This window comes from Erigeron canadensis, chromosome 1 (assembly GCF_010389155.1).
Source record: "Erigeron canadensis isolate Cc75 chromosome 1, C_canadensis_v1, whole genome shotgun sequence".
NCBI classification, from domain to species: Eukaryota; Viridiplantae; Streptophyta; class Magnoliopsida; order Asterales; family Asteraceae; genus Erigeron; species Erigeron canadensis.
In genome coordinates this window covers 48,575,338-48,588,563 of record NC_057761.1, presented here as the reverse complement: position 1 = coordinate 48,588,563, position 13,226 = coordinate 48,575,338, and the positions used below count along the sequence as shown (strand labels likewise).

Genomic DNA, 13,226 nt, shown 5'->3' with positions numbered 1-13,226 from the left:
CTTTATCTGGACAACGTCGTCATTCATAACTTGTTGATCATCTTCAAGATTATATCGATACGACTCACAAAGTGACCTATACTTTTTATATTTTGGGACATATATATCATCATCACAATGGTTACACATAAAAGGTTGATTGCAAGTTGTGAGCATTCGTCTCCCCTGTTGTTGTATGGGTGCCCATAACTGAATAACCAACCTAAATCCATTTTAGAAAATGCAGATTGTATCTTCTCACTAACTGCCACCATTACATCATTATCATCTGTACACCCAACCAATATGTAAGAATTCGTCTATATATATATATATATATATAGAGAGAGAGAGAGAAAAAAGTGAATATAAAATTGTCTGACACCTAAGCTTAGGTGTGGAATCCTCACATATAAAAATTTTAATATTTTTTTATTAATGAATAAATACTTAGGCCCCTATGAATTTTATGGATTAAAAAAACCATATATGAGTGTTCCACACCCAAGCTTAGGTACCTAACAGCCTTATATTACCATCCCCATATATATATAATATATATAGGAAAATGTTCATGTAAAAAACCATTAATTTAAATATATTCGTTCATATATGAACATATCATGTTATATATGTTCATATGTGAACGATTCTCACATGAACTTTTTTCTATATATATAAAACAAGAATTAAAGTAAAACAAATAAGATAAGATCTCGACTCTTAGATCATGGTTAATTTGATGCACAAAGATTCACGAAGCAACTGATAATGATTTTCTTGATGCACGGTGATTATCACTATTGAAAAACTTATTGTTTTATTTGTTTTAATTACTTTAATAGTTGTTTTATTTTACCTAAAACACACACATATATATATAGGGAAAGGTGAATATGAGGTTGTCCGACACCTAAGCATAGGTGTGGAACCCCCCACATACTAATTTTTAAAATTTTTTTGTTTAATGAATAAATGCTTGACCCCCATGAATTTTATAGATTAAAAAACTAATATGTTAGTGTTCTTGGGTACTTAACAGCCTTATATTACCACCCATATATATATATATATATATAGGTTTTAAGTAAAATAAAACAAGTATTAAAGTAAAACAAATAAAACAATAGGTTTTTCCTCACTAACGATCACCGTGCATCATGAATATTATCGTGCATCAACTGCTTCGTGAATCTTCGTGCATCAATTTAACCATGATCTAAGGATCAAGATATTGTCTTATTTGTTTTACTTTAATACTTGTTTTACAATACCCAACCCCTATATATATATATATAGGAAAAACAAGAATGCATCTAGAAGCATGCTGCTTCTAAATTTTCTCCTCACAAAACTCCCCCCTGTTTTTCACATGTGTGAATATAAATCTCCCTCACTCCTGAAAATGGTAGAAGTATGTTGTGCTAACAACATATTTGTTACCCATATATATATATATAGAGGAAAGGGAATATAAGGTTGTCTGACACCTAAGCTTAGGTGTGGAACTCCTCACATACTTATATTTTACTATTTATTGTTTAATGAATAAATGCATGGGCCCCTATGATTTTTATGGATTAAAAAAATAATATGTGAGTGTTCCACACCTAAGCTTAGATACCCGACAGCTTTATATTACCATCCCCATATATATATATATATATATATGAGTAAAAGAGTGTCAATTGAAGCAATTCTCACCGGAATATGAATTGATTTGATGGCATTGTACACTTGGAGTTAAATTTAAATCAAATTGATGGTGGCTTCGTTTCTGTGTAGCGCTATCCATTATGCAATAGAATTTGTAATGAATACTGGAGTAATAACAAGAAGAAATTTCACACACAACATTTATATACTAATCGGCTTGTAAGTAAATCACCACCCACCCAGAAACATAAAAAGGGGAAAGTGGTCAGAATTTGATGATTGATACAAGGTTGAAGAACCTGATGAAATTTTGACGAGATTTGATACAAGGTTTTAGTCGGGAAGTCTCACCCGAATTTAGTACGAGTATCTGTTTGTTTGGTAAGAAAAATCTGGCCGGTCTTACTGTTTGGGAGGTCCAAAGATGGACAACTACTGTATATATGGGGGTCGTCTTGCTTTGTACGTAGGCAAGTAATTGTGATCATACATGGAAAGTAGTAGGTCGGTTAGAGTTTCATTTGGAAACCAACTAGGATTTGGAAATTAATCCCCCCCACTTTCTATATCTATATATGAGATTGGGTTGACAAAGACATCCAAAAACCCAAGGGAGTTTGCACACGGTCATGAAACAGAGTAGTATATGCGGTGGCGGCGGCCTTAATCATGCAATTTAATGAAATTGAAGCTGCATTGGAGATGGTTTGCGAATCGCATCATCTAAGTTTTGCTCAAGTTAGAACCAGAAGCATGTGGACACTACTACTCATCCAACGTTTGCACTTAAATTGATGACTAGTGGTTGTTATTCGGATGATGATGATCTTTTTTTCTCTTCCATTATGGATTATCATGATGACACGGTTCCATCTTTGAAAATTGGACAGGAAGGACTTTCCCTTCAAATTCACAAACCACGTACTACTCTTGTACCGAAAACTGATCATCATCATTGATCTCGGGGGGTTATTCCCGCCTGCCTATAAAAAATTAAATGGATTCAGCTGCCTTAATATATGCTTGAGGAGCACCCACACGGGAGATCTTGTTGATTACGCGTTTGAATTTTTATGGCCCCTCTCTTATCTTGTTGGAATCACTGCTGATGACACTAGAGCAGTGTTTGCCGAGTTTCACCTTTTCTTTTGGTGATAAATTATGTGTTGTTGATGATGTTGACAACTCTACTGGAAGCATAATAAGCAAATGTTTTCAATTTTTCCATGGAAACAAGCAGTTATCAAAAACAACATTGGTAGAAATAAAGGGACCGGAGGCCGACAAGGAAGAATGCACCTCAATCCACTTATCTGCTCTAAACGGCATCAAACGAAAATTAAACGACTATGCAACAAACCTTAATAACGGTAACCATTAACAAATGTCTCTTTTTCTACATTACTTTGATAATCAAAGACTATTCAAGTTAACTTTTCTTTCTCAATGTTGTCAAATTTACTATAAGACCATTCATAAAGGGTTGGTTAAACAAATTAGTGAAACAAAGAAAATGGCCAGTGAAGTGTTAATGTATATCAGTGAAAGACATAGGTGAAGTGAGATCGGTGAAACATTTCACCGACTATAAAGTGGTCCTATTTTTGTCTTTTGTTAGTTGTGTTATTTTTATTTGATATAATATAATATTAGAGTTTTGTTAATGACAACCCTTAGGGCTGTCAGTATTAGTTAATTTGATGCATTAAAATTTGTACTTTGTCTTGCGAAAATTCAGGGAGGCAGTTATTGATATATAAAGTACTACTTTTTATGCATGTAATAAGCTGTTAATGACAACCCTTAGGGCTGTCATTATCATTTTCCATAATATTATGGGGTATAGTGGGGTATTAAGTTTATAGGTGAATGGTTAAAAGGAAAATAGAAGGTGAATAGGATGTGAAGATGAAGGTGAAGTGGCATGCAAAAATGTTAGTGAAAAGGTGAACGGTTACGAATGGTCTAATACGAGGACAATATATTGGCATTAATTACAGAAGTGCATGGAGAAAACCGGATTTTGAAGAGAAAGTCAAGGGATAGTCAAAGTGAGTCAACTGAAAAGTCAAGCTCCAGCAGCATTAACAGTTAGCAAAGTACTTCGAAGACCTGATCACATTCCATCTCCCTGCTGTCTCATCATCAACACTACAACTAGCAGCCTTGAAGAAGGAAATCGACAAGGGTTTTGATTTGAGCGGAGGACGCTATGAACTTATGTACTTAGACGAGGAAGAATATTGGGTCGATATGAAATCTGATGAACACGTAAGGCGTAGCATTGACTCTATGAGACTTGCCAATAGGATTCATATTCGAGTGTGCGTCATCAGATCATCTTAATTATACGATGCAAATGCATGTTTGATGTTTCACAATTCACACTATCAAAATCATTTTAATCAAGTCATGTACATGTGAAGGCCAATGCTGCTCGAGTTACTTTTTTCTGTTTATGTATTTGTTGGTTTAGATAGAACATACTTTGTTGTGTTGAAAAGATAGAATATTTGGATGCATATTCATCAATGTGTTGTTAAACATTTATTGTTTCTTCTAACCTTATAAATATTAAACGAGAACAGTACCCGCGCGTTGCGGCGGCCATGGAGATAGCGACGGTGAGATGGTGGGGGTGATAGGTCATAGAGTGTGATAAGTCATAGCAGGCGATATGTCATAGAGTTTGATAGCCAAATGCTTTAGCCGTATGGATTCCGTCATCAGATTTAAAAATTCGTCGAAAGTATATCGAATGACATCTCTAATGAAATAGCATGAAATTTTAAGAACACCCATATAATTTTTATGATTTATCGATGTATGGTTTTTGAGATAAAAGATTTTGAATGAATTAGAGAATTAAAATGAATTATGTAAGAGAGAAAAAAAAAATGAGTAATCGAGATTTGATAAGAGAGATGAAAATGAAAGTTGAATTTTGTCAGACTTTGATGTATGATACATTAGGTATTATCATGTGTACATTGTTAAAATTGAAAGTTAAAAGTTAAAACTTTATTTGCTTTATAATATAGTATAAATTGAAAAGAATTTAGCATATTCGTTAATAATTTGGTCTTGGATTTTCTTCTTTGAAAAATAAATTTAGGGACTGTTTGGCAAGGGGTTTTTAGGGGCTTTTAAGGGCTTAAAAGCCTCTAGCTTTTAAAAATAAACTCATTTGAAAATTATAGCCCTGTTTGGTAATACATAAAAAATCAAAAGCCTCAGCCCCGAAAAAATCCTAAAAGCCCCAAAAGGTCTTTAAAATAAAAGCTCGTAGGAAGAGAGTTGAAAAAAAAGCCCCAGCCCCTAGCCCCAACGTCAAACTCCAGCCCCAAGCCCTTAACTACAGTTTCAGCTTCAAGCTTTTGTGCCAAACATACCCTTAATTTCCACTTGTACGGGTAAACTTCAGATACTCCGTATATATTGGTGCAATTCGTTAATAATCTGGTCTTGGCATGATTGGTGCAATTCGTTAATAATCTGGTCTTGGATGCCAGCTAGATCATCTTTAAGGCTTTTGTCAAGTTTTGTATAAAGAAATTCAACTCAAAACCGAAAGCATGGGTCCACTTTAATCATTTAATTCAAACTTACATTTGGGCGCCCATATTTGAACTTGAAAATTGAAATTACTCCCTTTGTACCATCAAACACTTTTATTCCATCTTTTTAAGCCTTCATTTTTGTCTTGCACCAAACCATAACTAGCATTTCCCAAATGGGTTGTGCATCATCACATCTGCTAAACCATGATGAAGATTTTACCAAAATCGGTAGCTCGGCCTTGGGCCACCATATCGTCTCTCTCACTTCCACCACTTACGGTCTCTTGACCCTCGACCCATTGTCCTCCAAAACCAATGTCTCTTCTTCCGTCATCTCAATCTTTCCTAAATCGGAATCCGAGCCCATATCAGAACCACCACCTGAAGTCATTAATTCGTGGGAACTCATGGCGGGTCTTGATCCCACACCAGAAAGCTTCCGCCTTTACCCAAATAAGAATCTGATATTTCAACAAAATTCACATCTTGATCATAAGAATCTGAAAACTCAAGAAAAATCAAATCTTGATCATAAAAATCCAATTTTTCAAGAAAATTCAAATCTTGATCATAAGAATCTAATCTATCCAGAAAAGTCAAATCTTGATGAAAAGAATCCAATTTTTTTAAAACCCATATCACCCAAGACATTTTCACTTGATGAATTTGAAAATCTTTGCCCACCAAAAGGGGAAAACAAGGTAGTATTGTATACGACAACGTTAAGAGGGGTACGCAAGACGTTTGAGGCTTGTAATGCCGTGAGGGCGGTATTGGAAGGATACGGGGTGTTTGTTTGTGAAAGAGATATATCAATGGATCAAGGTTTCAAGGAAGAATTGAGAGAACTTTTAAAAGGGAAAGATCGAGTCGAATTGGTGCCACCACGAGTGTTTGTCAAGGGTAGATACCTTGGTGGAGCTGAGGAGGTGCTTAAGAAAATGGAGGAAGGAAGTTTGGGTAAATTACTTGAAGGTTTGCCAAAATCGAAAGGCGGGTATGTGTGTGAAGGTTGTGGTGGGGTTAGGTTCTTGCCATGTTTTCGGTGTAATGGAAGTTGTAAAATGGTGGTGGATTGGAAGCAAGAGGGCGGCCGAGAAGGGCAGAAAAGGGCAGTTGTAAGGTGTGGTGATTGTAATGAGAATGGACTAGTTCATTGTCCAATTTGCAGCTGATCCCATCATGTTTTTTGGATTTGCAAATCATGGTTTAATTTAGTAGTATACTATTATATTCTGTAGTGTTGTAACTGCTGATGTTACAATGGTGTATGTATATTGTTCAGATGTAATGTAATATTCACTAATTGATTAAAAATGAGTCCAGGGCTTATTTTTGTTTTGCAATCTACGGAGTATTAAACAAAATAGGTACAAAAAAAGGCTTTTGACAAAGCTACCCATTGTGCAAGCCAATGTTTATTTTTAGTTCTTATATAAAAAGTAAGTAAGTAACTGCTCAGTGCCGCCTTCCGCGGGTTTTGAGCCCCAATACCTCGACAATGTATAGGGAAGGTTAAGATGTAGGCAGACCTTACCTCTACCTAAGTAGAGAGGATGCTTTCAGTTTCTACTTAAATGGTAGAAAAAGCCCTCCAACTTTTGCATGGGATGAGGATCGAACCCATAACCTCTGTCTTCAGAGGCATGGGTGTTTACCATTTTTAGTTCTTATATAGATTTCGACATTTTTAACAATATTGGAAATTTGGAAGCTCTGCAACTCACTAGTGGCAAAAAAAGATATTTAGTCTTAATAAACAAGAATTTGAAAATGTTTCTAGTAAAACCTAAGTTTTTAAGCCAATAGACGCAAGGTTCGGCCACTTAATTTGGGCCCAATACCCACCGAGCCCAATTCATGTTGGTTATCTACACTTTTTCATAAAATATTTGAGATTTTTAATTGTTATAAAATCTATAGCTATACTAAAACAGGAGGCTGGAGAAGCATTTGGAGCCACCATAAACCCCTCTTGAGACTACATTCCCGCCTATCTCTCGCCCTTTTATTTTTTCCCTTTTTTATTTAATAAAAGATTGAAAAAATAAAATAAACCCTTCAATCAAGCTTCTTCCCAAACACCTTCCCACAATTCAACCTAATCCTCCTTTAGAAATTTCTCCAGATCATTCTGACACAGATTATTTTTTGCTCCCCATTCAATTTTGTATACAATTGATTACTAATTTGAATACAATGAACTCTCATCCATAAAAAAAAAACCCTCTAATTCAGGTCGGGATTTATTTCCAAAAGCTCGAAAATTGCTTCTACCCCGCCATCTAATTCCTCTGCAGTTCATCTCCAGGTTTGTATTTATCTATCTATATGTATACGGTTCCATGCTTTAACGGTTATGTAATCTTTCATTTAGGGTATTATTGTTGTTGTTGTCGTTAGATACTAATTGTATCCGAAAAACATTTAATTTAAATACGTTCATGATCTTTATCCAAGTGTATTATCGAAATATCCATTGATTTGATCGTATGTTGTTGTGTTTGGGTAAGGTTTTATGTATAGCAAGTGTATGCTATTGTGTTTGGGTATGGGTATGGTCATACTTTAAGAATCTGTTCTTACAATTTATTTTGATTGAAGGCTACAACCTTTTAGCAAATCAGTATTGGCTCTTGTGTTTGGAGATTCAATGTGCAAAGTTTTCGTGGTTGTTTTAACGCTTTTTCGTGTTGTTTTCTATTGGATTAGAGGATGTTTTACTGGAAGTTACATCAAACGAACTCTATTTATTCAATGTCAGGGGACTTGGTAGTTGATACAATACTTTCGTTGCTCTTTGTAAAAGGTCACGAAGGAGTTGAATTTCTAGGATGGACTTGTGCTGTAACTAAGCATTGTTTGGCGTTCCTTTAAGCATCACGGTAAAAGTTCACAACCACAATGATTTCGATCTAACTGCAGTTTATTTTTTGATGGCAAATGATTCACAACGTACTCAGCCTCCCAATAATAGTATGCATTTTTGACATCCCTGTATTTGGATATAAGATATAAACCTATGCTATCATTGTTAACTGAATTATTCCGATTACTTCATTTCTCAACTTTTATCCTATTAGCCGTTAGCACTCCACCTACTAGAAAATGTACGGCAAAGAGTATGGATTTAACTCAAGTAAAACTCGCTAAAAATTGTCAATTTGAATATGAGATTATATCAAGCTTTCAAAATTTGATTATTGGAACTTCAATTCGGATTATTAATTGATGGTGTTTTTTTTGTCGAAGGTTGTTCGCTTCACACTTGCTTTCAAGACATTCGAACTGCCGCATAATGGAGAGCTATTAATTAGAACTCATATTCTACAGTTCGTTTTCACTCCAAGTCATATATGGTGACAAACTATGATCCTAAAAATGTTTTGCCAAAGTGATTTTGCTGTAACATATGTTACATGGTTAGATGAGTTGCTTATATTTCAAAAAGTGAGTTGTAATATTGTTTGAATCATTTCTGTTTATAAAAACTGTTACTTGAAGACTCTTAGTCCCTTCCCATATTACTTAATCAATGTCTCATCTGGTGATGTCAATTGTTGTCACAGGTTTACATTTATTGCTCAGATACCACTATCTACATATATTCATTCCAATTATTATACTTAAGTACTTACATGAAATATTGTTTATACATAGAATGTGGCAAAAGACTTTACAAGAGAGGGTGATATGGAGATCTTGCTTAAATCTTTTGGGGCTCATGTTTACAGTGGATGCAAATGGTTGTTCTTTGTTATTTTATTGAATGTTCTTTATTTATTTATTTATTGTAAAAATGTACATGTTAGCATATCAATTATAACTCATTGATACGAAATCTATAATACACATTATTTCAAGCAAAGCTAATTTCCCTAAAACGAAACCTCAAAAATACTTTTTGAATCTACCCGTTCATCGGATGGGCCTGAAAACTAGTTACCGAGCCCAATTCATGTTGGTTATCTACACTTTTTCATAAAATATTTGAGATTTTTAATTGTTATAAAATTTAAATATAAATTGGTGGAAAGTCTTAACATAAAGTCAAAGGAGCAGTAAGATGTGAAGTTGTTAGAGGTGCGTCAATTTATAATTGCTAATATGGTGGTGGTGTTGTGGTAAAGAAGATATATTATTGGGAGTAGCGATCGCAAAAAAAACCTGACCCGACGAGGAAACTCGATACTCGATGAGAAAACCCAATACCTAAACCCGTTCGGGGCAGGGACTGGGACATGTCTATCCCGACCCGACCCAACCACATATCAATACCTATATTTATATACTTATAAAAAAAAATTAGTTTTGAATTTATATTCTACACTAATATTAACAAACTTGTATTTATGTTCAATAACTTGCACATTCATTTCGATAAGTAGTATCATTTCTCAAATCATACAAGTTTTGATAATAATTATTGAAAAATAACTATCCTTATCGGGTCGGGTTTTGGGTTTTTGGTTTTGGGCATGATTTTATCCCCGATGGAGACCCCGATAAGGTACCCGATGGGTATCGGGTCGGGTTCGGGTCGCATTAGTCCTTATCGGGTTTGGGTTCGGATTTAGTACTACCTGCTCCGAACTTGACCCATTGTCATTCCTAATTGGGAGTGGTCTAATGTTTTGCCTATATCTATATCTATGTTATATTATAAAGCAAATAAGGTTTCAAATTTCAATTTCAATAATATACACATGATAATGCATGATGTGTCATACATCAATGCCCCACAACTTTCAACTTTCATTTTTATCTCCCTCCTCAAATCTCAACCACTCATTTTTTCTATCTCCTCCATAAATCATTTTATTTTTCTAATTCATTTAAAATCTTTTATCTCAAAAACCGTACATCGATAAATTATAAAAATTATATGAGTGTTCTTAAAATTTCATGCTCTTTCATTAGAGATGTCATTCGATATACTTTCGACGAACTTTTAAATCTGAGGACGGAGCCCATACGACTAAGGATTTTGGCTATCACACTCTATGACCTATCATCTCTTATGACCTATCACACTATATGACCTATTACCCCCAACATCTAACCACCGCAACACACGGGTACTTTCTCTCGTGTTTATTTAAAAAGGACCATCAACGTAGACAGTCTATTACACCAAAATCGTCGACCATAATCGTGATGTGGCGGTCAACGAAGCTGGCTGCCAGCCTGCCACAACCTCTAGTTGGTGTCTTGATCGAAATTTTGAAGTTATCTACCGATGTACATCCTACGTGTAGAATGTAGATTAGTGCATTGTAAAGCAATTAGCACATCACTGGATAGAGATCCTAGTCCTAGGAAATAAATAAGTTAGCATGGACGGGCCAGTTTTGTGTCTTTTTTTCTTTTTATATACTCGTATAAATATAATCTAATCCAAATGATAATAGTACATGTTCTATGAAGAATTGATGATACATCTTTGGATTATATATAGATATCGAAACTTTAAATTAAAAGGAGGATTAATAATCAAACAATATACGGCATAGGTCTAGAGTCCAGATAAGTGAAGCAAGGCTGACCCGAGTTGAAATTTTTTTTGAGGAATGCCTACTACAATATTACAAGCCCAAAGATTTAACGAGTTGGTTCATACGTGTACTTCTCAAGTTCAAAAATGTTCTATTTATGTAATTGATTCTTTTAGACCACTGCGGATTTAGTCTTATACAATTCTATGATACCAAAACACACATTTTTCCTTTCCTTTTTCCAATTTTGCATAAAGTCTGTTTGCAATAACAAGCAAAACAGCACACAATTAAATACAACTACCTACCAACACATTTGAAATTAGATTATTTAGTCATCTCAATTGTCTTCAGAGGTTTTTCCACAATTCCACATCACTCATGTCTTTGTAGCTTTTTATTTATATATTACTCGTAATAGAAAAGGTATTGTAACTCATTATAGGGCAGGAAGTTATCTTCATTGAAATTGTTAATTTCATCTTATAATAATTGCTCTCTTTTTCAATGATCCATGAAAGAGTACGTCGACCTCTGGATCTGCCCTGCATCAAAATGTCACATGATTGATTAGATGATATGTGACGATATAATAGATTGAAAACAAAAGGTTATTTTTAAACTTATTTAAAAATAGAGAAAATGTCACAGATCGTCTATGTGATTTGTCATATTCGCATTTTGACGATTGTGCTTTTTTTAGTTGCAATTGGTCCTTGAATTTTCCATTTTCATTGTCAGGAATCTCTGACACTAACTTCTGTTAGTTTAAGTTGTTAAACACCTCACGTGCATACCACGTGAGGGTATAATCAACACACTCATTCTTCCCCATTACAACCCTACAAGGATCCGTACGTTCTCTATCTAATATCTATATATTAGACTAGGATATATCCTAGCCTAATACTATATCTAACACAATCATCCAATCATAAAATCATCATACCAAGAATGATCTAATAACAGTTTTATATCAAACTGCTGGAAGCCTGGAATCTTTGCTTAAATTCAGCCTTGAAAACAAAGTGGTTTTCATTGAGGCATTTTGTCGAACACATGGTTTGCGACTTTGTAAAACTGATTTTTCTATGAAATTGGAACAACGATGTTGCCCAAACGCAAGAATCTACGAAAAGAAGAAGTAAGAGAATAATTTATCTTCCTTTTCGCATCAATTATTTGGTACTTTACCTTGTTCTTTGAGTTTTTGAAGCTTGAACTGTATATGGTACTTACCTAAACAGATGCAAAAAGATATGGCTAAATAGTTCATAGTTGTTGAGGAATTGAGGGTGTGATCTGATCTGATCTGAATCTATATACCTGGTCCAGAAATGTGATGCTCAATACCAATGTCGTGTTTGGGTATGCAGTAATGGATGTCGAAATGGAATGGACCATTATAATGTGAAAATTGTGTTTGTTTGACATAGAATAATGAATCTAATTAGTTTTCCAAGATATGTGATCTCGCTGACTTTTATTCCATTGGCAAGGGATAACTTGCAATGTTTATATTACTATACGATAAGCATAGAAACCTACGCAGGACATGTTCTTGAGGAGACGATATAAGCCAGAAATCAGAGAGTGAGTATATATAAGTAAATAGAGTGTATATATATTGTTAATTAAAAACTTTTTTTTGTCACATATATTCCCTATAGTTGTTACAAAGACCATTATACCCTCACGTGAGGGGTTTAACGGCTTAAACTAATAGAAGTTAGTGTCGGAGAGTTCTGGCAACGAAAATGAAAAATATAAGAACCATTTGCAACGGAAAAAAAACATAAAAAGCAAAATGCGTGTATGACAAACCACGGGAACCATTTGTGACATTTTCTTAAAAAAAATATATTTGTAGTTTTGCACAAAAGTGCAAAAGACATAACTCTACTACATAAAATACTCGCATGTTTGAATCTGTTCAATTCTCTCTCTAATCTATATATCGTGATACTCAAAAATAAATAATCGAACATGGGTTGGTTCTATAAAAAAATGGTTATTTCACTTAATTAAATCACAAAAAAAAAAAAAGAGAGTCAAGATTTCTTTGTCATTATAAAAAAAAAATTTGCTAGAAAAGAACAAAAGAAAAAGATTGATATCTAAACGTAGTTTTCTTTGATTAAGATGAATGGCTCTATTTCAAGGTTTGGTTTGAGCTTGTAAAAGGCTAAAAGACTTATCACACGCTTTAAATCATAGTATAAAAATATGCTTCAAGACATGTATGGTCATAAACAACTTATCAATGGAACCAGGTGTTTTTAGCCTTAACTTTTCCAAACTTTTATGTGAAACCATCTATGTATGTTTTTCCGTGCCTAATAATATTGATAAAAAAAAGTAAAGTAACTCCTAATGGCATCCTATACAGGTTTTGGGTCTTAATCCCGTCTTCGATGGTGTATAAGGGAAGTTGATATGTAGACAGACTTACCCCTACCAAATATAGAAAGACTGTTTCCAGGTTCTACCAACGGTGGAAAAAAACCTTCATCCTTACTAGACATGAGGATTGAAC

The 13,226-nt window shown here is 34.3% G+C and overlaps 1 protein-coding gene across 1 annotated transcript; it reads left to right on the top strand.

The window, feature by feature from the left end:
* The first annotated feature begins 5,310 nt into the window (after positions 1-5,310).
* LOC122585524 (uncharacterized protein At3g28850-like) lies at positions 5,311-6,516 on the top strand. Its single transcript, XM_043757649.1, has one exon. The coding sequence runs from the start codon at positions 5,369-5,371 to the stop codon at positions 6,368-6,370; it is 1,002 nt and encodes a 333-aa protein (XP_043613584.1). The 5' UTR covers positions 5,311-5,368; the 3' UTR covers positions 6,371-6,516.
* The last annotated feature ends 6,710 nt before the right edge of the window (positions 6,517-13,226 follow it).